This window comes from Cricetulus griseus, chromosome 8 (genome assembly GCF_003668045.3).
Source record: "Cricetulus griseus strain 17A/GY chromosome 8, alternate assembly CriGri-PICRH-1.0, whole genome shotgun sequence".
NCBI lineage: Eukaryota > Metazoa > Chordata > Mammalia > Rodentia > Cricetidae > Cricetulus > Cricetulus griseus.
The window spans coordinates 21,380,080-21,401,919 of record NC_048601.1 but is presented as its reverse complement, the minus strand read 5'-3'; the positions used below and the strand labels follow the sequence as shown (position 1 = coordinate 21,401,919).

Below are 21,840 nucleotides of genomic sequence, written 5' to 3'. Positions count from 1 at the left end.
AGTGATTATTGAAGCCCAGGCCATTGAACTGCATGTCATTCTTTTGTTTTTGTTTTTTCTAGACAGGGTTTCTCTGTGTAGGTTTGAAGCCTGTCCTTGTCCTGACAGTCGCTCTGTAGACCAGGCTGGTCTCGAACTCACAGAGATCCGCCTGCCTCTGCCTCCCAAGTGCTGGGATTGAAGGCGTGCGCCACCACCACCTTGCACATACCATGCTTATTGCATCTGATGTACTAGTATCTACTGAAATAATGGACTATAGGATGTGTGGTGCCAGCTTTCCCTTCCCACTGCCACAGCTGTCCTGAATCACATTTCTAACCACCCAGTACCTTGCAGTAAAGGACTTATTTGATTTCCTAGGACTTCAGAGTTTGTAAATACAGGTTAAACAATCCCTGTCCAAAAGTGGTTGAGACTTTGGCTTTTTTTCAAAATTTGGAATATTTGCACATATATATGCGACACCTTGGGGATGGGGCCCTAGTCTGATCGTGGAAATTTGTCAAGCTGGATGTGGTGGCTGGAACACACCGGTAATCTCAGTACTCAGGAGACTGAGGCAGGGGGATCAGTTCAGTGCTAGCCAAGTCTACATAGCCTCTCAAATCAAAAAATACAGTTGCTGTGAGGCTGTTGGGTCTGCCTGCCTGTCTTAGTCTTGACTGAGAAAGGCATAACTATCCCCTCTCTCTCCAGATAGTGGCTCAAGCCTAGGAGTGCTCTCCCTAACACTCTGGACTTCCTCCCTCTTTCTCTGAAATTTCTCCAACTCGTGTAACTGCTAGGCTGTCCTGTGGCTGAACCTTTATGCCTAACTCAAAAAGGCATGGCTTTCTCTTTTCCATCTTCGTCCTTCAGGCATATGCTGACCTTTGTAGCTTATCTTCCCTGCGGTTTTTCTTTTAAACTTTAATAAAATTGTGTTCAAGCTTTAAACAAGAGAAAGGCATTAATTTGTTTAAATATACCTTACATAGGTAGACTAAAGGTAATTTTACATGGTATTTTTTAGTGAGCTTGTGTTTCAACTTCCTTCTGTAGCATGAAGTAATGTGTAGAATTTTCCGCTTATGGTGTGGTGTCACTGCTTAGGAAATTTGGGGTTTTGGAGGATTTCAGAGTTTAGGTTTTGGATTAGGGAGGCACAGCCTGCCCTTTAATGGTCACCTGATATCAGAGCTGTCACCTGGCAGATATTCAGCCTCTGCATGAATACTTGTAGTGCCAGGACTATGCTGTTAGCTTAGCATTGTGGCATTGTAGTGAATAGTTGGCCCTCTGACACATTGTTTTTGAAGCTTTGGGGTTCCTTTTTATAGAATTAGGAGAATAACCACCAGGTTATTTTGAGTAAAAACAAAGTTGCTTTAAAGTACCTACCCCACCCAGTCCCTGTCAATCTCAAGCAGCAGTTATGGCCATCATGATGGCCCTCTGACAGTTGTCATTGACACTGTCATTATACCCTAGGATCGTCTTAAGAGTTGTTATTTTGTTGCCAGTCCTTTGTTTTGTTGTAAGACAGGGTCTCATGCAACCCATGCTGTCCTTGATCCCCGGGTTGTCCTGCCTCTTACTTCTTGAGTTTTGGGATTACAGGAATGTGCCAGTTGCCAATCTGCTTTCAGTTAAGTTTTTCAAATCCTTCTCTAATTAAACCATTGAAGATTTTATTTTCTTTCTGGTTTCTTAACACATGGCCTCTCGCTGTAGTCCAAGCTGGAATACAGGCCCATCGCAGGCCTGCCTCAGTCTCTTCTTCATAATTAATTTTCACTTCAAGGGTGATGGGATTTGAATTAAAAATGTAAGATTAAATTTAATATTTGAATTAAGATGTGTTGAGGCTGAGGATACAGTTCAGTAGTAGAGCACTTACTTGGTATGTGGCAAGATCTAGGGTCAAGCCCAAATATTGTAAAAACATTTTTTAAGCAATGAACATGTTCTACCTGAAATGAGAAATTTTAGTTATCCAAGGAACTTATTTTACAACTTTAGTTCAGTGTCCTATAAGTGGGATTATGCTCAGTTGCTAATCTCAGTCTTTGTATCATCATCTGCTCACCCATCAAAACTGAAGCTGTTAGCAATAATGCCGTTTTATTAATAATGAACATTTAGCACTTACCTTTGGTCCTGGGTGCTTGCTGGCCCTTATAGAGGCAAAAATGAATATCTTCATTTAAAAGATGAGAAGATTGAGGTCTAGGTTAATGGGCAACCTATAACTGAACTCTAGGACTAGAGCCAGGCATCTAGCTAGATTCCCAGTGACTGTTCACTGTGGGCCATGCTGATATTTCCTGCAGAGTTTGAGGGTCTCAGTCAATAGCCAATGACTGATAAACTGCTAGTCAAAGTTTTCTTGAGTCTTATAAAGTGAGTAGAGAATGAAAATTGATTATCAGAGCCAGGCATTGGTGGTGCATGCCTTTAATCCCAGGACTCAGGAGGCAAAGGCAGGCAGATCTCTGTGAGTTCGAGGCCAGCCTGGTCTACAGAACATGTTCCAGGACAGCCTCCAAAGCTATACAGAGAAACCCTGTCTCTGAAACCCCCCTCCCCCCCCAAAAAAAAATTGATTATCAGTTACTATGCTTTTAGTAAAAGCATTAATACAACATTTTCTTGGAAAGAATTTGTTCTAGTCTTGATCTCAGGTATTTTCAAAAAATTCTTCTGAAATAAAAAGAATCCAAGAATCATCATCCCATACCCTTTGATGCCCAATTTACAAAGATAAGGTGGAGAGAAGAGCAGCTTATCCTAGTGGCCTGACTTCCATAGTGTACCCTGGCAAGCTGTTTCTAACTCATGTATAATTACATGTTACTCAACACAGTCTAAGGGGATATGGCTTGACGTGCAGAGGGACCTCCTTATTTGATATTGTTGCGTAGTGTAAGAGCGGGGAGGACCCACTGGTTCAGGTGACCAGTAAAAGTATATTCAGGGGCTGTGGATGTCACCTAGGAATGCCAGCATTGACTTCGTGTGCTAAGAAAAAGGTTAGCATAGTGCATCATTGCTTTTCAATTCTTTGTTGTTGTTGTTAAGATTTCAGGACTATAATTCACTACTGTTACCTTGGCTTGTTTCAAAAGTGGTTCTCGTGTTTTGATTAGCTTGAAGCTGGGGCCAGGAGCAGGTGATTAATGGAACATCAGCTACAGGATAGAGACCAGATATGGTTGGGAAAGCCCCTCCAAATAATTCTGGTACTTTCCATCTCCATCTCTTTTGCAGTCACTACAAAAAGGAAGTAGGGAAAATCACTGAGAAGACAATTGTCTAGAGATGGAAGATGTTAGCTAGTCAGTTTTCCTTCATCTTTTGCATGGTGAGGCGGGGAGGGGCGTGAAAAAACACCAGGAGACACACAAACATGGAGAAGCTAGGACTGGGCGTTACCTTGAATGTTTGAAACCTTAACTGGCTCAGTAAAATCCTTATCAGTGGTTCTCAACCTGTGGGTTGAACAATCCTTTCACAGGAGTCGCCTAAGACCATTGGAAAACAGGCATTTACATTCATAGCAGTAGCAAAATTACAGTCATGTAGCAATGAAATAATTTTATGGTTGGAGAACACTATAGCATGAGAAACTTTATTAAAGGGTCACAGCATTAGGAAGGTTGAGAACCACTGATCTATATTCACCCAGATCATAATATTTACCTGTCTTACCGAGGTTGAATGTTTTTTTTTGTTTTGTTTTGTTTGTTTTTGTACACTCAGGGTATCTAGTCATTTATGAAGCCATTGATTGGTTATTTCTATGTGCTTAGCACTGTGTTAGCTTAGAGAATAAGGAGAAATAAGAGGCTGGGCATGGTGGCACAAAGCTATAATCTCAGCATTTGGGAGGTAAGAAATAAGAGGGTCATGAGTTCAAGGCCAGCTTGAGCTACATGACACCCCTTCCTAAAAAGAAAAAGTAAAGGGTCCTACAAGCCTCATGTAGTTGGAAGAGGAGACGGGGTCAGTTAGGTGGGCTCCTCTTGGCAGGGTTGTGAGGTTCAGCAGCACCCCCTGGTGGAAAGGCTCTAATGTTGCCCTTGCTTGGCCAGGTGCCGGATGTGCTCACTGACCTTCTACTCAAAGTCGGAGATGCAGATCCACTCCAAGTCACACACCGAGACCAAGCCCCACAAGTGCCCGCACTGCTCCAAGACCTTCGCCAACAGCTCCTACCTGGCCCAGCACATCCGTATCCACTCAGGGGCTAAGCCCTATAGTTGTAACTTTTGTGAGAAATCCTTCCGCCAGCTCTCCCATCTTCAGCAGCACACCCGGTAAGGCTGCTTTTACTCCCTCTCTGGCTACCAAAACTCCCATGGCCATGTGGCCTATGCCAACTGTTCTTTCCTTTGCCTTTTGAAATCTTAATTCTCTTTTGTTACTGTCTGAAAATTAAACTATGTATCCTAGCAGTATGGGGGGCCTTGAACATTGTGATTTCCAGTCCCCATCTCTGGAACAATTTTTGTGGTTTCTCTCTGTGTCTGTTTGGAAATCTTCTACAGAGCAGACCCTGCTTTTACTATATGCTTCAGTTCAGAGCCATGGTGTGCATTCAACTTCAGGTCCATGGGGAACAGGCGGTATTGGCCTATGTTCAAATTGCTATTTGGAAACAGGGTAACTGTGGTGAGTGTGCAACCTTAGGAAAAGGCCGAGGGTTGACAAGACTAAATACTGTAAGGTTACCAAGAGCCATGGGTTGCAGCTCTTCATCATCTCACTGCCATTCTAGCCACCAACTTGCAGTCAGCAACAACCTAGACGTGGGTATCCTCTTCATTAGCCTCTCCAGCCGGAGCTTTATTGGGAGGAGGGAGGAGGGGGTGCTCTCATCCGTCAAGCAACATCATTTCACCCAGCAGAGAGCTGAGCCCGTGGTGTCGAACTGCTTCCTCCTCCCCCTTCCCTCCTCTCCTCTCCGGCAGGATTCACTCCAAGATGCACACGGAGACCATCAAGCCCCACAAGTGCCCGCACTGCTCCAAGACCTTCGCCAACACCTCCTACCTGGCCCAGCACCTCCGCATCCACTCGGGGGCCAAGCCCTACAACTGCTCCTACTGCCAGAAGGCCTTCCGCCAGCTCTCCCACCTCCAGCAGCACACACGGTAAGGGAGAGGGGCGGGCTACTGATCCCGCCCCGCTGGCATGCCCTCCCCACCCCCGCCCCCGGACACATACAACCACCCGCATGCGGGGGGCGGGGGAGAGACCTGGCTGGAGGTGAGACCTGGCTGGAGAATATGACTGGCAACAGAGAAAAAAGAAGTGGATGCCAAGAGAACATTTCTGGAACACAAACTGTATCAAAAAGACACAGTGATGGTTTGGTATTTCTTGATTGATTAAAGACAGACAAATTCGGAACAAAGACAACTATTTCCTTCACTTTCCTCCCTGAAAATACCAAGCACACATCTTACCAGATTTCTTCTTTGGTGCTGAAGCAGAGACATTGGTTTTAGAAGACTTACTTCTAGCCCTCAAGATAACCAATTACAAGTGGGAGATATAATCAGATATAAGCTGGCACCAGCCTGGATATACTGAACGGCAACAAGCAAGATTCCAAGGGATGCCAAGAGTAGAGCACAAAAGGAATCTGAACTAAACATTCACCAAGAACTGGAAACAAACTGAAGAAGCTCCTACTTGATAAATAGGATGCTGGCATCTAATCCATCATTTCGGAGTTTCTAGGGAGAAAGTCTGACACTAGAAGAGCTGATGGATCCCTTTAGTGGTATCTCAGGATGAAGTGGCGTCCAGACTCCTGGCAATTGGCTATCTCACCCTGCTTCTTGTGGATGTGATGTTCTTACCCAAAAGTAACCAGACACTGCCTTGAGTTTGCTGAGGGAGTCCGCTGTCTTCGAATATTGAGGCTTTGATCACAGAGATGGCTCTGAAGCCCCTGAAAAGGAGCAGGTGTTGGTGCACCCTCCTGTCTTTGGCTTATCTTAGTAGATAGAGTGTCCTATGATGTTGGGGAAGAGGTTAGATTGGGTCTAACCTCAGGGTTTCCTGACATTAAGAACTTAACTGGGGGTAAAAAAAAACCCTAGAAATTTCCATGCGTTTCCACTAATGTCACTGCCACTTTAAACATTCATAACTTGTCCTTTGATTTCAGAACTATCTCTGGATGTGATGCTCAAGGTTGAAGGGACAGTTTCTGCCTCTAGGGTGGGAAACAAGGAGGAAGTGTTGTGTATTTTTCTTTTTCCTTAAAATTGTAGTTACCTTTTGTTTCTGAGCATTCACCATAGATTGGTCACGGTAGGAGCAGATTTATATAACAAATCATGACCTGCCTGTGTCCTGGATGCTGAGGCCTCAGGTCTTCGGCTCTCCTTGTGCTGAGTGCTGCAGGTAGTGACCGGAAAAGCAGGCACTACAAAGCACTCCGGGTCAGAAGGAGCTAAAGCTAGTGCCCCGTGCAGGTGCGTCTGAGGAACTTCCTCAGGAGGCCACCTCAAGAAGCTGAGATCTGGTGCGGAGCTGGTCTCTAAGTGACCTTGCTGATGCCCATACTCTTCTTCTCATCCTGTGCAGAATCCACACGGGCGATAGACCATACAAATGTGCACACCCGGGCTGTGAGAAAGCCTTCACACAACTCTCTAATCTGCAGGTGAGTATCTGGTTCCCACATGAGACCTTGTGTTTGAGACTTGGGAGTACTATTTGGCTAGTACTGTGATTCTCAGAGGTTTTCGGGAGAACTAAATTCTCTTTAAAATTACTGAGGTGAAGCTAGACCTGCTAGCCTTTAATCCCAGGTGCTTGGAAGGCTGAGGCAGAGGATCCAGAGTTCAAGGTCTGGCTGTGGTATAAAATGAGTTCAGGTCAGTCTGGACAACTTAATGATAATAGTGTCTCAAAATTAAAAAAATAAGACACACATAGTAAAGTACTTGCCACAAACATGAAGGTGTGAAATTGATCCCTAGAACCCACTTAAAAAAAAAAAAAAAAACTAGTTGTTTTGATGTGTGCTTGTTGTCCTAGCACTGAGAAAGTGGACAAAGGCATTGGAGCTCTCTGGACCGCCAGCCTAACCAAATTGGCTAGCCCCAGGCCAATAAGGACCGTGTCTGAGTAAAGAAGATGGGCACCTCCTGAGTAATGACACTGAATTGTCCCTGGCCCCCACTCAAAACCAAAACCAAACTGAACTCAAAACCAAAACATTTTTTTAAAGGACCAAGAGTGGATGAGATGTTTCAGTGGTTAAATGTACCTTGTCATACAAGCCTGACTTGGACCCCTACAGCCAACAGTGGAAGGAAAGAAATAACTTCTAAAAGTTGTCTGTTATCTTCTACTATGCTATGGCAGGTACACACACAGTAATAAAATTTAAAGGGAAAAAAAAAAAAAAAGACTGGTTCTGGAGCTCACTGATAGTGCTTGCCTAGCATGTGCCAGGCTATAGTAGGTTCAGGCCCTAGTACATACCACAGTTTAACAAAAGCAAAACCCTTAGGTGGCTGGGCCTGGAATGGGCCTACTCTGGACTGCATAGACAGAAGAAACAAACAATTAGGGTCTGGAGAAATGTCTAAGCAGTTAAGGGCATTTGCTGTTTTTGCAGAGGACCTTGGTTTGTGTCCCAGTGTCCATGTCAGGTAGCTTATCACCTACCTGTAACTCCAACTCCAGGGAACCCAGTGCCCTTCTGACCGCCCCAGGCACCTGTATAAATGTTGGAAAATACCACTGACAACATGGGCTACATGAAATGCTCTCAGAAAACAAAATAAAAAAGTAATCACAATATATAAACCAATTGCATGTTAGCATTAATAGAACAAAATTTTCCCAAATAATCCCACTAAAGGAACTTAATGAGAGAATGCTGTTTCATGTTTTGCAAGGGTTTCCCCCCCCCCAGCCCACTCTAGGCAAGCACTCTACCACTGAGCAACACACCCAGCCCTTGTGATTTTTTTTTTCTTAATATTTAAATGGTGTGTTGTCTACCTGGGCTGGCCTTGAACCTGCCATCCTAACTCTTAGCCTTTTAAGTGCTGGGATTGTAAGTGTGCTACACCCAGGATTTTTGCAAGTTTCTTCAGTCTTAGTTAAAAGTGGCTTAGCTAGCAGTGACTATATTCTGTCATCTGATATAGTCAGTCTATAACATGAGAGCAGAGGCAAACACATGTATTTTGTATCTGTAGATAAGTTGTGACTGTATGTATAAGTAACACCAGGATGTCAGCTTCATAGCTCTTTATTTTGAGACTGTTTTACTGTAGCTAGAGCTCAGCATGTTTGACTAGACCAGTAAACCTTAGGGAGCATTTTGTTTCCGCCTGTGCCCAACAATGGGATTCTCTGATTCTTTTGTTTGTTTGTTTGTTTGTTTCGAGACAGGGTTTCTCTGTGGCTTTAGAGGCTGTCCTAGAAGTAGCTCTTGTAGACCAGGCGTGCGCCACCAACGCCCGGCAGGATTGGTTCTTAATGTACAGCAAGCACTCAGCCCCCTGACTCATCTCAGTCCTTGTCTCATTATTTTGAATAGTTTTGATTCTGTGAGCCTCTGAAAAGGCCAGGTAGTCCCCAAACCTCACTTTAAGAGCCACTGGAGCCGGGCAATGGTGGCGCACACCTTTAATCCCAGCACTCAGGAGGGCAGAGGCAGGCAGATCTCTGTGAGTTTGAGACCAGCCTGGTCTCCAGAGCAAGTACCAGGATAGGCACCAAAGCTACACAGAGAAACCCTGTCTCGAAAAAACCAAAAAAAAAAAAAAAAAAAAAGAGCCACTGGAAGAGGGTGACCAGGTGGGTGGAAGTCATTGGAACTTTATGCCTTGTGAAATCCATTTCCTCCCTTAGCCACTAGTTCTTTTGGAGAATGGGAAACTAGGATGTCTTGTGCTGACCATGGGGCTCGCTCTCTATATAAATGCCAAGGAAGGAATAGTACTCATTTTGGTGTCTCTTGTGTATTTGCAGTCTCACAGACGGCAGCACAACAAAGATAAACCCTTCAAGTGCCACAATTGTCATCGAGCATACACAGACGCAGCCTCACTAGAGGCTCACTTATCTACACACACGGTGAAGCACGCCAAGGTGTATACCTGCACAATCTGTAGTCGGGCATATACATCGGTGAGTACTTGGTATTTCCCTTCCCGTATTTAACCGTGTCCCTTCTAGATGGAAGTCTGTTGGTGAATGGCTTCTCATGTGCTTGCCCCTGCTCTTGATTACTAGTCAGTATTCAGAGATAATTAGCGCCATAAACAGTGATGGAGAAAGGGTTCAGGTATTTTCTGAGACTCTACAACAGGATAATCAAATGGCTTCACTCAGAGATCTTTGAGAAAAATAACTTTCCCTTCCCTGTGCCAGCTCATTGCCCATGGTGACTTCTGAAGGTCCCACTCCTTTCTGCCCAGCTCCAGAGTGTCCCTTTCTAGATGTTACAGAGGAAGAGCCCACCCAGGGTGATAGCTGCAGGCCATCTCTTTCCTTTGCTTTCATCTTAACTTCTTTTTACCATCTCTCTCAGGAAACATACCTTATGAAACACATGCGCAAACACAACCCTCCTGATCTTCAGCAACAAGTGCAAGCGGCGGCAGCAGCAGCAGCAGTGGCCCAGGCCCAGGCTCAAGCCCAGGCCCAGGCCCAGGCCCAGGCCCAGGCCCAGGCCCAGGCCCAGGCCCAGGCTCAGGCCCAGGCCCAGGTTTCCCAGGCATCACAGCAACAGCAGCAGCAGCAACAGCAGCCACCACCTCCACCACAACCACCACACTTCCAGTCTCCTGGGGCAGCTCCCCAGGGTGGGGGTGGTGGGGACAGCAACCCAAACCCTCCACCCCAGTGTTCCTTTGACCTGACCCCCTATAAGACGGCAGAGCATCATAAAGACATCTGCCTCACTGTCACCACCAGCACCATCCAGGTGGAGCACCTGGCCAGCTCTTAGAGATCCGCACTGCCACCCACTGGAAAGAGGGAGAAGTTCTGCTCCCTCCTTTGTCAACTCCTCTTGGTGGGAGAGTTCTCTTCTTCCTTGACAAGTCCTGTTTTCAGCTCCTTGGTCCTCAGGCATGGCTTCCTTCAAGACAACCATCCTTAATCTCAGCTGACCCTGACTGACAAAGGAATCCTGAGCTGATAGTGTTACCCAACAGCCCCATCCAAGCAGAGCTCTTCAAACTGGGGGTTGGTGCTCGAGAGAGGATCTGCTATGGCCTCACATCTTGTCCAGTGTGGGCACTTCCCTTTCTCTCTTCTCAAAGTTGGAGCCAATAGAAGGCTAGCGGCTGGCCCTCCCATATAACAGAAGGAAGCTCTAAGTGCAACCAGCCTTCCGTGCTGCGCTTACCTGTAAAAGAACAGGTCTTGCACATGCCCTGGCCCCTGTGAGCCATTTTCTTTCCCTTACATGGTCATGGTCTCACTTCATATTGGGTGGTGACTGTACCTTTTTATTTCTAAGAGGGACAGTAGCCGATACATGGTCACCAAGGTGCCAGAGATTTCCCAGGTGACCAAGGGTAGTATACAAGTGTGGGTTATGACTTTTCCTTGCAGCCTCCTTCCATCTCTGTCAACCAAGGGCCTGTATTCTCTGCCTCACCACCCCAATCCAAGGAGCTATGGGAGCTGTACTCTGCAAAACCCCAGCCAGGGTATTACAGAGAAGGGAGAAGTCAGGGCACACATGTGGACTGGACTTAGCTCCCTAGGTGCCACGGTCAGATGCTGGACATGGATTTATATATAAATATATATATATATATATATATAAGTATATATATATATACCTGCTCATCACGGCCATCTTTGTTGTAACCATTTCTGTGTTTATAAACTGCATTATCTCAGAATTTTCATATTGATGTTTTATTTTTGTCTTATTTTTCTCCACCTTGTCCTCTGGCCATGGCATTTTAATTTTCTTTTACCTTTTAATTTTTTTAATCATGGCAGATTTCAGAGAAAAGAAAATTAAAATCAGGAATTATACAGTTGTTATAAAGCAATTTAAAAATGAAAAAATCTTATGTACAAACCAAGGGGTGTTTTTAGAACATTGTATAGAAATAAATTCATGTTTAAGGATGAGAGCAGTGAGCTGCTGATGTAATCTAGCATGGGAAAGGCTGTTTGGGGAGATACTCAGGACAGCATTAAGGACTTAGGCTGGAATGTGTGAAGATTGAGTGTTTGTGTGATAAGCTCCCATGTGTGTGAATCCTGTTTTCAGTTTAGGAACATTTGTATACAAATTTTGTCATGGGGATTGCATTACCTACATATGTGAGAACAAGTTTTCGCTTAACGAAACAGCTATATTCCTTAACCTTTACCCCCCACACCATGGGGGGGTGGCCTCTTCAAAGGACTTGCACTATCTGTGCCTCCCCTATTTTGTTCAAATTCTACTGGGTATTGTGTACACATTCCTGTGTGTCTCATTAGACTGCAGTGCCTAAGACCAGAGGTTTCCGGTGATGGAAACCATAACCAGCTTCTGGGCTTAGAACTGAAGAAACTGCAAAATGCAGTGAGCTTCCCATGATACAGCGGTTATCATGTTCACCTAACAGTGGAAGACAACTAGTTGTACTGGACAGAGCATGATCAAGAAACCTAAGACTTCTCAGTCTACCATAAAAGGATTCAGCTTAATTTCCAAGACTGCTTCATGAAGATTAAATCCTTCATACAGTACTGAAAAACTTGACAAAGTTCTCAGGCCTGAGAACTGATTCACAGTCGTTACCTAGTGATGTGCATCAATAAGCCCCATTTAATTTGGGACTAGGCATCCAGGACAGTATCTAATGTATTACAATGTTGGTTAGCTTCCTGGTGGGTTGTTTTTGTTTTTTGTTTTTTGTTTTTTGTTTTTTTTTTTCCTCACTGACTACAGTCTCTGACAACCTTGTTTTCATCACAAGTATTGGAATAAGTACCTTTGTGGGTGAATGTCCATTCCCACTCCCACCCAGTGGTAGTTTTGCCTACTGTTGCTCATTGTATAGAGAAAGGACTGGGCAGAGGTTAAATTGTCCCAACAGCATGCTCTTGTAATTAGAATGGGGTCCACATCTTACTGCCAGGCTTTAGTATCTGCTCAGTAGTAAACTTGGCCTTTTTTACATATTTGGTCTCAGGGAGCTAAAATTCTATCTTAAAAGTATGCTGCGTGGTGCGATTACTGTGAAAGATGGGTGAACTAGAAGCGAAGCTATCAAGACTCTTCCACCACTATTACACCATGGGGTTTGAGTAGCAGCAACCTGCCAGGCTCTTGCTTTTGCACAAGGGATGATACTTTTGACTAGGGGGATGGCTGATGGTGGTCTAGCTATCATAAACCTTGATGGCCCAGTCTTTTGGGAGTCACGTTAACATCATACATAAAATACAAAACAAAAACATGGGGTCTCCCGTTAAGAGCACAACTGCAAAATCAATGAGTGTTGTGCTCTATGGGAGCGTATGTCAATTAAAGAACAGGAACCTTAGCCAAGTGTGGTGGCGCACGCCTTTAATCCCAGCACTCGCGAGGCAGAGATAGGCGGACCTCTGAGTTCGAAGACAGCCAGGGCTACACAAGAAAACCCTGCGTTGTAAAAAAAAAAAAAAAAAAAAAAAGTGAATAGAGGTGCAAAAGTTTTGCAAGGCCTGACAACTTTCGAAGAAAGCATCTGTCTCGGAGATTATTCCTGCTTCAGCTTTGATGACCAAATTCAAAATAAGCAGAGCAAAATAAATGGATTCCCTACTTGCTGAAAGGAGGTGTTTGCAGGATATAATTCTAGACAAAACAGTTTCTTCCCCCATCTACCAAATACGCCTGTTTGGAAGGGAAAAAAGTTTGCTAGAGAATGCAAAATGGCGACCTCGTGTGACGTCATACCTGTCTCGGTAAGACACTGGCGTCGTAAGGGCGGAAGCAAGCTAAAGCCGCCTCGCTGTGGGCGACCGCGACTAGCCCTGCGAAAAGGTTCAATGTCGGGCGGATGTATCTGGGGGGCGACAGTTTAGTAAGGGCGGAAGTCCTTTGAAGTACGGAAAGGCTCTAGTCCAAGAATGGCTCCAGCGCCTGTCTAGTTTCAGTCACTTCCGGGGCGGATCGGAAGTTGCTTTGTTTTGCTTCAAGATGGCTGCTGGGATGTATTTGGAACATTATCTGGACAGTAAGAGCCGACCGAAGCAGCGGGTCGTGGGTCGTGGAGCGGTGCGGAGGGTCCGGGTTGACAGAGTCTGTAGCTCCGAGGCCCTGGGGGCCTGAAGCTCACAGTTGAGAAAGAGTTGCGTGGGAAGATTGATTCGAGGGAGGAGGAGGAGGAGGAGGGGGCGGGGCAGGGCAATAGAGGCCTCGCTAGTGTTTAGACCCGGGCAGGGCTGCCCGGCCGGGGCAGGGCTGCGTTTCGAAGCGATGCGGGTGGCAGGGGAGGTGTTTCCTGGCTCAGTTCTTCAGGGTCCTTGTCCTCGGGCTACATTTTTGTCTCCTAAGTTGCCCAGGGTCGTTATCACTCATTGTCATCTGGAGCAGCTGCAAATACGTGGTGTAGTTCCCTTTAGTCATTTATGTCCCCAGAGTGGCTTCTCATGAAACTAGGTGGATGCAAGGAACGACCACTTGAGTTGTTTAAACTGGGACACTTGCAAAATCCAGTTCTCATAAAATGAGTTGTGTGTGTTGACAGGCTGGGGACTGAGAATAGGCTGGAAGTAGATTAAACAGTGTTTTATGCCACACAAGATATTTGCATGTTAAAATAGAGTATTGATTTTAATAAAGGAAAGTAACTGATCAGTTAACTGCAGCAGTCCCCAAGTCAGAAATGCAAACCTGATCTTAGAGAATGACAGAAATTTTTAGATATTAACCATAACTTTGTGATTGAGAAGCAAAAATCAAGGTGAATTCTGCAGTGTAGGAGATTTGGGCATCATACAAATATATATATTTGCCTTAGAAATAGGTATAAAGTCTGTCACAGTGAGATCATTCAGGGAAAAGAAAGTGAGCAAGTAAGAAAAAAAAATCTCAAGGAAACAGCCTTTAAAGGATAAGACATCAGTGTTGAAGTTACTGGCTCTACGGTTTAGTATTTGTAAGACTAGGAGGAAGAAAGTCACTTTCAAGAGAAGATAATATGAACAAAGGGTGGATCCTTTGATTTGGTAATCTGTTGGTGACTTAAAGGATCCTAGTGAGCTGATGTTGAAGCACCTTTTTGTTGTTTTTTCAAACAGTGTCTAATGGTACATAGCTGAGGATGACCTTGAACTCCAGGTCCTCTTTCCATCTCCCCTGGGCTAAAATTATAAGCATGTGACATCATGCCTGGTTTAGTAGAAACATTTTTTCTCTTTTTTTATTTTTTACATTCCAATCCCAGTTCTCCCCCTGTCCTTTCTTCCCACTTCCTCCACTCCCCCTTCCTCCCATCTGCTCCAAGGACAGGGTAAGACCTGCCATAGGAAGTCTACTAAATCTGTTCCCATCATCTAGTTATTAGAAACTTTTTTTGGGGGGGGGTGAGTTCCAAGACAGGGTTTTTCTGTGGCTTTGGAGGCTGTCCTGGAACTTGCTCTTGTTGACCAGGCTGGTCTCTTGAACCCACAGAGATCAACCTGCCTCTGCCTCTCAAGTACTGGGATTAAAGGCGTGTGCCGCCGGTAGAAACACTTTAAAAATTGGTGGGTGTGGTGGCACATGCCTTAAATCCCAGCTCTTAGGAAGTTCTCTGAGTTTGAAACCAGCCTGGTCTGTATATTGAGCTCTAGGCCAGCAGGGCTACACAATGAGACCCTATCCAAAAAAAAAAAAAAAAAGTGATGGTAGAGCACTTGCCTAGCAGATGCAAGCCCCTGGGCTGGGGGGATGAGATTTTGCTTCTATGGGGAGACTTAGCTAATAATGCATTTATTCAAGGATTCCCTGGCACTTTCTGTTTGCATGGCAATTCTAAACCTGAGGGAATTGTAAAATTGATACAGACACGTATCTGCCCTGGAAGGCTAGGGAGACGACACAGAGTAAATAACTATGTTAATTATTTAGTTATGGTTGGATAAAAAACTAAAAGTATTCACTAGACTACCTTGGCGCCTATCACAGTCTGGGAAAGTCAAGTTCTGGGCTGCACTTTGAAGAATGAGCAGAAAGTGAGTAGGTATGGTGGGGTGGGAGGAGGAAGACAGCTCTTGGAAAGCTGGTGAGCGAGATTGCACCCAAAAGGCCTGAGCAGAGAGACTGCGTGGCTGAGTGAGGTGATCGAGATAGGAAGCTCAGAGCACGAGAAATAAGGAGTTACTGGAAGGTCATGGTGTGCGTGATGAGTGCTGAAGGAACTAGGTTGGTATTTTAAGTGGGGGGCAAAGAAGATGGAGCAGAAACTGAAAATAAAGGGAAAACTAGTGTGTAGATTGTCACAGAAGAGGAGGAGGATGGGATGGTTACACAGAGACAAGCTAATTGAGAGAGAGAGAGAGAGGCCAGTCTTCTCTGTTGAACAAAGGCAAATGAATCCTTCCCAGATAAACCCATTTCAGGGCTGGGATGTTAAGAGTGCTTAGCTAGCATGCAGGAGACCCTGGGTTTGATTCCCCAACACTGAATATATCTGGTATATTGACACAGAACTATTAGGTCCCAACATTTGGGAGTTTGATAAACGATAACTAGAAATTCATTGTTGGGCATCCAGGCTAGGCTACAGAGACCCTGTCGTCAAAAGAAAAAAGAAAGAAAAATTCAAATGAGGAGAATGAGAAGAAGCTGAACTGCACCTCATTTTTTTTTTTTTTGGTTTTTTTGTTTTTTTGTTTTTTCGAGGCAGGGTTTCTCTGTGGCTTTGGAGGCTGTAGCCCAGGCTGGTCTCAAACCCACAGAGCTCCTCCTGCCTCTGCTTCCCGAGTGCTAGGATTAAAGGCGTGTGCCACCAATGCCCGGCTCTGCACTTCATTTTTTAATGTTGAATTACATATTTTTAGAAAATGATATTTAAAAATAATTTTGAGTTCCACATTTGTGTGGGTGGTGACTGTGTGTATATTCGGGGGTACAAGTCCCCTTGCAACCCAGAAGCACTGTACTCCCCCCAGAGCTGGAGTTACAGGCACTTGTAAGCCACTCAGCACTGGTGCTGTGAACCAAACTCTGGTCCTCTGCAAGAATGGCCAGTGCTCTTACCCACTGAGCATCCCTCCAGCCCCTGCACTTTTGTCTATTTGGGTTTTTATTTGTTCGTTTGTTTATTCTGTTTTGTTTTGAATTTGAAAACTATCTTAAGCCAGGCAGGCAGTCGTGGCTCATGCCTTTAATCCCAGCACTTGGGATGCAGAGGTAAGTGGATCTCTGAGTTTGAGGTCAGCCTGGTCTACAAAGTGAATTCCAGGACAGCTAGGGCTGTCTGGGAAACCAAACCAAACCAAAATAAAACAAAGCAACATCTTATGTAACCCAGACTGGCTTCAAATTCCCTATGTGGCTGACACTGATTTGAGCTCCTAATTCTTCTGCCTCCTGTTACTTCCAGCTTGCATTTCATTTTAAAAGGAGCCCTAGGGCCAGTGATGTAGTTGAGTGGTAGAGCACTTGCCAAGACCGGTATAAGCCAGTAACTATATTCTCTGTCTTCCCAGGTATTGAAAACCTCCCATTTGAATTACAGAGAAACTTTCAGCTCATGAGGGACCTAGACCAAAGGACAGAGGGTACGTACAGAATAGCAGGCTCTTGTTGATCTTCATTATTCCCTACTTTCTGTTACCATACCATCTGGTATAACCTGAAGGACTGTGGCATTGTATCTGTGTGTGTGTGTGTGTGTGTGTGTGTGTGTGTGTGTGTGTGTGTGTGTGTGCGTTCTGCCTGTGTGTATGTCTGGGCATCATGTGTGTGCCTGGTGCACAAAGAGGTCAGAAGAAGGTATCAGATATCCTGGAACAGGAGTTCAGGATGGTTAAAAGCCACCATGTGGGTGCTGGGATCTGAACCCAGGTCCTCTGCAAGACGAGCCAGTGCTCTTAACCACTGAGCCATCTCTCCAGCCTGCCTTTCATGGAATTCTTAAAAGAAGATAATGGTCATCCTCATTCTGCTTTTCCACATCAAATGGAGTATTGAGACAATGCCTCAAGAGGTTAGAGATGCTGAGCTGGCCAGACAGCTCAGGGGGTAAAGGTGTTTGCTGCCATGCCTGACAACCCAAGTCCTGGGAGACCCACATAGTAGAAGGAGAGAACCTCCAGGAAGTTGGTCCTCTGACCACCACCTCTAAGCCACTGTTCACGTTGATACACACACATACAAATTATGCACACAAAATAAATAACATTCATAAATGCTATGATTTTTGTACCTTCTTCAAGAATTCAAGACACCAACCCTAGATGTTTCTACTGTTTTTTGTTTGTTGCCTTTGCATGATAACCATAGGTTATACCTCATTGCATTGTTTATGTTACCATACAGTACACCAGGCTTTAGACTACAGCTCATACTGGTTGACAAGAACTTTGCTGAGAAGCTCTTAAAAAAAAAGAAGGGCCAGGCATGGAAGCACAGGCAGATCTTTGTGAGTTCAAGACTAGCCTGATCTGTAAATTGAATTCCAGTTCCAGGCCAGCTAGGACTACATAGTGAGACCCTGTTTTTTGGGAAAAAAAAATCTAAGGTTGTCTTCAGGTACACACCCAGTTTAAGGTATGCCTGGGCTACATGAGACCTTTTCTATAGCTAGATAGATAGATAGATAATAGATAAACTAACAAATAATAATAAAAACAAGAAGACACAAGGCATCACTTAACATCAGGAGATCTATACTGTATTCTTCCGCTGACAGATGCACTAGGCATTGTCTCAGGCCTTGGACATGGAGCAGATTTGGCTACACTGAGGTATTAATCTGGAGCCTAAGAAAGGCTACACCACAGTGCTCAGATTGGTCTGCTCCAGATTTAAGGTTCGTGTTGAAAGTGCCCCCACACCTACTGAAGGATCCATTCTATGTAGCCATGTTCAAAGATGTAATGGGCTAGGATATTTGGAGGCCATGTCTTAAGTTACTCTGGTTACGTTTCTTCATGAGAAGTGAGTATTAACTAGCATCCTGGACATCTGCCACTGACAGCCGCCTGCCATATGGTTAGAATCAGCTGGATTCCTTGGTAATGAAATTCTAACTCTTGAGTCCATGCTTAAAGACCAGCTGGAGATTATGGGACTGTATACTTTCCCAACTTCTTCTAAAGGCCTGGAATGCATGTTCCCAGATCCTCTCATTGTCTGCTGCTGCAGTGTGTTACAGTCTTTTGCCTCTTTCCATTGGTATTTGTACAAGCCCTACCTAATGTTAGGGAGTGGACATCTTCAGGTCAGTGTTCTGGGGTATCACCAGCCCTCTTAGTGGTAAGGTGTTTGGAGCAATATCTAAGATGAACAAACAGAAAAAAAAAAAAGTGACAAGAATTGTAAGCAAATTGCAACTGATGAGTGAAGTAAGATGAGCAAACTGGTTGCTCACACCTATAAACTCAACATTCAGGAGGCTGAGGCAGGATGATTTGCTTCTTTTTTGAGGCCAACCTGGACTACATAGTACATTCTAAGACATCTTGAGCTACAGAATGAGACTTGGTGCTCAAAAAATGGAAAGAAAAATGTAGGGTGGACAGTAAGGATGCAGAAGCAGCATTTCTTGGAGGAATTAGGACCTAATGTTAAAATTTCAGACCTGGCACTGTGGTGGCTTAGGCAGGAGGATCATAAATTCGAGGCCAACCTGGGCAAGACCCTGTCTCAAAGAGAAAGAGGTAGAGAGATCTGGAGGCCACAGCACCAGTAAGTGACTCGGCCTGGTTTGCAGCAGTCAGGTCTGTCAGGGATTCGGTTAAGACAAGAAACAAGGTGGCCTTTGGAACCAAACTCATGAGGCAAGCAGCAAGCAAGCCCTGCAAAGCAGCATCTTGAACCATCATCAGAAATGCATTTCATGTTAACATGTACACGTTTGAGAACCCCACAATGCCTTTCGGGAGTCTCATTTCCAACTCTGGCAGCCATGTTTTCGGCACCTCGAAGGCACTGGTCTCAGCCAGACACAGTGGCATATGTTTGTAATCCCAGTGGTAGGGAATCAGACAAGAGGATATCCCAAGTTCAAGGCCAGCCTGAGCTACATACTGACACTGTCTCAAAACAAACCAGAAAAGGCCCAAATAATTTCAGTGTTGCATTTCCTGAGCACAGTGCACAGTACCTGTGAACGTACGAACGTACATTTCAGTTGGAAGGTTTTGATGGCCAATGGAAAAGGTGCAAAGAGCAAGAGGAAGAAGTATGTTTCATCTAGCCACCAGGGCCATTGTGACCCAGGCCTCTGTCTCTGTTGTAGACCTGAAGGCTGAAATTGACAAGTTGGCCACTGAATATATGAGTAGCGCCCGCAGCCTGAGCTCCGAGGAAAAATTGGCCCTTCTCAGACAGATCCAGGAGGCCTATGGCAAGTGCAAGGAATTTGGTGACGACAAGGTGCAGCTTGCCATGCAGACCTATGAGATGGTATGGCCCTGTTCATGGCTTCCCACCTATCTCCCAATCTAACCCTCAGGGTCTTAGACCTCTCCTTCAGCTGTGTTGGGATCTGTTCTGGGTCTGGGAGAGACATCAGTCTACCTTAGCTGTTTTCTTTCATTGGAACCAGCCTTGTACCTCTTCCCTTCTTCCTCCCCCACAGGTGGACAAACATATTCGGCGGCTGGATACAGACCTGGCCCGTTTTGAGGCTGATCTGAAGGAGAAACAGATCGAGTCAAGTGACTATGACAGCTCTTCTAGCAAAGGCAAAAAGAGTGAGGAGGGGGGCGGGGCTGTGAGATGCGGGCGAGGATTCAGGGAGAAGAGGGTAACTCCAGCTATGAGGGAGCAGCATCGCCTGGAACAGGAACAAAGAGGACTTAACCCATCTTTTTGTCTCTGCCTTCTGGCTTACCCTTTCTTCCTAGAAGGCCGGACTCAAAAGGAGAAAAAAGCTGCCCGTGCCCGTTCCAAAGGGAAAAACTCAGATGAAGAAGCCCCCAAGGCTGCCCAGAAGAAGCTAAAACTTGTGCGCACGTGAGTATACCAGAGGGCGTCTACCTCCCAGCCAGCGCTGCCTCTCGCCACTTTCCCTGTCTTCTGTGCCAGTAACTCTCTATACCACTTTGGTGTCTGCTGGATGGAGAAGAAGCCATACGTCATTTGCCTCACCTTGACCTTCTGCCATCTCAGAGCTCAGGTTGTAGCTTCCCTTCCTGCAGATGACATTTGTCTTCCTCTTGGCATGCAGAAGTCCTGAGTATGGGATGCCCTCAGTGACCTTTGGCAGTGTCCACCCCTCTGATGTGTTGGATATGCCTGTGGATCCCAACGAACCCACATATTGCCTTTGTCACCAGGTCTCCTATGGAGAGATGATTGGCTGTGACAACCCAGATGTAAGAACCATTTGACTCAGGATTGGGGGAGGAGCTCTGAGGGTTGTGAGGGCATGGACAAAAGGGGGAGGTGATTCAGCTGAAGAGAGGAACTGCAGAGTAGGACGGCGGTTGGACTGGGTTGCCTTGAGACTTGGGGGAAGCTTCCCAAAGGCTCAGGAGTCTGCAGACGACAGCTCTCCCTCCAGCCTGACTGCTGTGTTCCATTTCCTTGTCCAGTGTTCCATCGAGTGGTTCCACTTCGCCTGTGTGGGGCTGACAACCAAGCCTCGAGGGAAATGGTAAGTGACAGAGCTGTGACAGGAGCTGGACACACTGTCCCCGAGCTGAGCGCAAGAGACAACGCAGGCTTCACTTACTTTCTGCTTGCCCTGCTCTTCTTTGTCGGTTTTTAGGTTTTGCCCACGCTGCTCCCAAGAACGAAAAAAGAAATAGGTTTCCTTGGATTCCATCCCAGATCTCTTCCAAATCCCCCTGACCTGGGCTAGTGACAGAGAGGAACGCCTCTGCTGGGGACTGGGGGTCCAGGGAGATGTCGACAGTGCAGTACCGCCGTCCCTTCTCCCTCTCCCTACTCCTGGTGCTGAGGCTGCATCCAAACCCCGGTAGGGAGGGCGCCACAGCCACTGACGGTATGTGCTCTCGCTCCACTCTCTCCTCCAGAGGGAAGGAATCCCACTCACTGTCCTTTTGCCTCCATGGTGAGGTTGGTGCTGTATTTCAGAGGGAGGGTCCTCTTCATTCCCTTGCTTTGTATTTAAGGGCTGGGGCAGTGGAGTGGGCACTCTCCCAGTCTCCTCAATCTCCCCTTCCCCCACCGGGGCTAGGTAGGACAAACCTCTCCATCCTCTTTCTTTTTTCCATGGTGAGGGATCTTCTAGATCATTTGGGCTCTGGCCTAGTTGAGTGATTACCCCTTCCTCTGTGACCCGGGGATTTATCCTGACTGAATGGGAGAGGGGCAAGGTGGAGCACAGATAACTCACATGTAAAAGGAGTGGGGTAGGTAAATAAAAGCTATCCACGCTGGCCTGCTGTGTTTATTGTAGAGCCTGTTTCCGTACATGTGCTAAACATTCCTTTTGCATCCTCTGGATTGGATGAGAGGCAGGAGAATGGCTTGCCAGAAATAGGACAAGACATGAAACCCAAAGTGGTACTTGTCCTGTGATATTTACGACTTGCCCACCTGGAGGGGTGCCTTGCACTGGGGGACTCAGAACTTTGTAATTATGCATCTGCTCCAGTGAAGCACTTTTCACCTGATTCCAATAAATCATGTATTTGCGTTAACTATGTGTGCTGTGATAGTGTCAGCTTGATTTCTTTTAAATACAA

The 21,840-nt window shown here is 45.7% G+C and overlaps 2 protein-coding genes across 13 annotated transcripts in view; both read left to right on the top strand.

Moving 5' to 3' along the window:
- The window catches only part of Znf384 (zinc finger protein 384), a 29,980-nt gene extending 18,112 nt beyond the window's left edge, over positions 1 to 11,868 (top strand). For 7 of the 9 annotated variants that reach the window (XM_027428278.2, XM_027428275.2, XM_027428277.2 and 4 more), the window contains 5 exons: positions 4,077 to 4,301; positions 4,956 to 5,138; positions 6,586 to 6,664; positions 8,995 to 9,153; positions 9,557 to 11,868. In XM_027428278.2, the coding sequence (XP_027284079.1) occupies positions 4,077 to 4,301; positions 4,956 to 5,138; positions 6,586 to 6,664; positions 8,995 to 9,153; positions 9,557 to 9,976 (1,066 nt within the window). In that variant the 3' untranslated portion in view covers positions 9,977 to 11,868. The remainder of the gene's footprint in view (positions 1 to 4,076; positions 4,302 to 4,955; positions 5,139 to 6,585; positions 6,665 to 8,994; positions 9,154 to 9,556) is intronic. The other 2 variants (XM_027428282.2, XM_027428283.2) reach the window with 1 other exon arrangement.
- Positions 11,869 to 13,101: 1,233 nt separating this feature from the next.
- Positions 13,102 to 21,795, top strand: Ing4 (inhibitor of growth family member 4). Of its 4 annotated transcripts, none has more exons than XM_027428288.2 (8): positions 13,102 to 13,205; positions 16,666 to 16,737; positions 19,422 to 19,588; positions 19,764 to 19,869; positions 20,035 to 20,140; positions 20,355 to 20,502; positions 20,722 to 20,783; positions 20,898 to 21,795. In XM_027428288.2, the coding sequence occupies exons 1-8, from the start codon at positions 13,169 to 13,171 to the stop codon at positions 20,935 to 20,937; spliced, it is 738 nt and encodes a 245-aa protein (XP_027284089.1). In that variant the 5' UTR covers positions 13,102 to 13,168; the 3' UTR covers positions 20,938 to 21,795. The 4 variants fall into 4 exon arrangements, with proteins under 4 accessions (XP_027284089.1, XP_027284088.1, XP_027284087.1 ...); XM_027428287.2 differs by having other exon boundaries at positions 19,764 to 19,878; XM_027428286.2 differs by having other exon boundaries at positions 19,764 to 19,878; positions 20,032 to 20,140.
- The last annotated feature ends 45 nt before the right edge of the window (positions 21,796 to 21,840 follow it).

What these genes read in the sequence shown, in the direction of transcription:
- Ing4 (XM_027428286.2), top strand. Translation starts at nt 13,169, where the DNA reads ATGGCTGCTGGGATGTATTTGGAACATTATCTGGACA. An exon ending in TTTGGAACATTATCTGGACA is followed by an intron (nt 13,206 to 16,665) that starts GTAAGAGCCGAC and finishes CTGTCTTCCCAG; the next exon opens with GTATTGAAAACCTCCCATTT. An exon ending in CCTAGACCAAAGGACAGAGG is followed by an intron (nt 16,738 to 19,421) that starts GTACGTACAGAA and finishes TCTCTGTTGTAG; the next exon opens with ACCTGAAGGCTGAAATTGAC.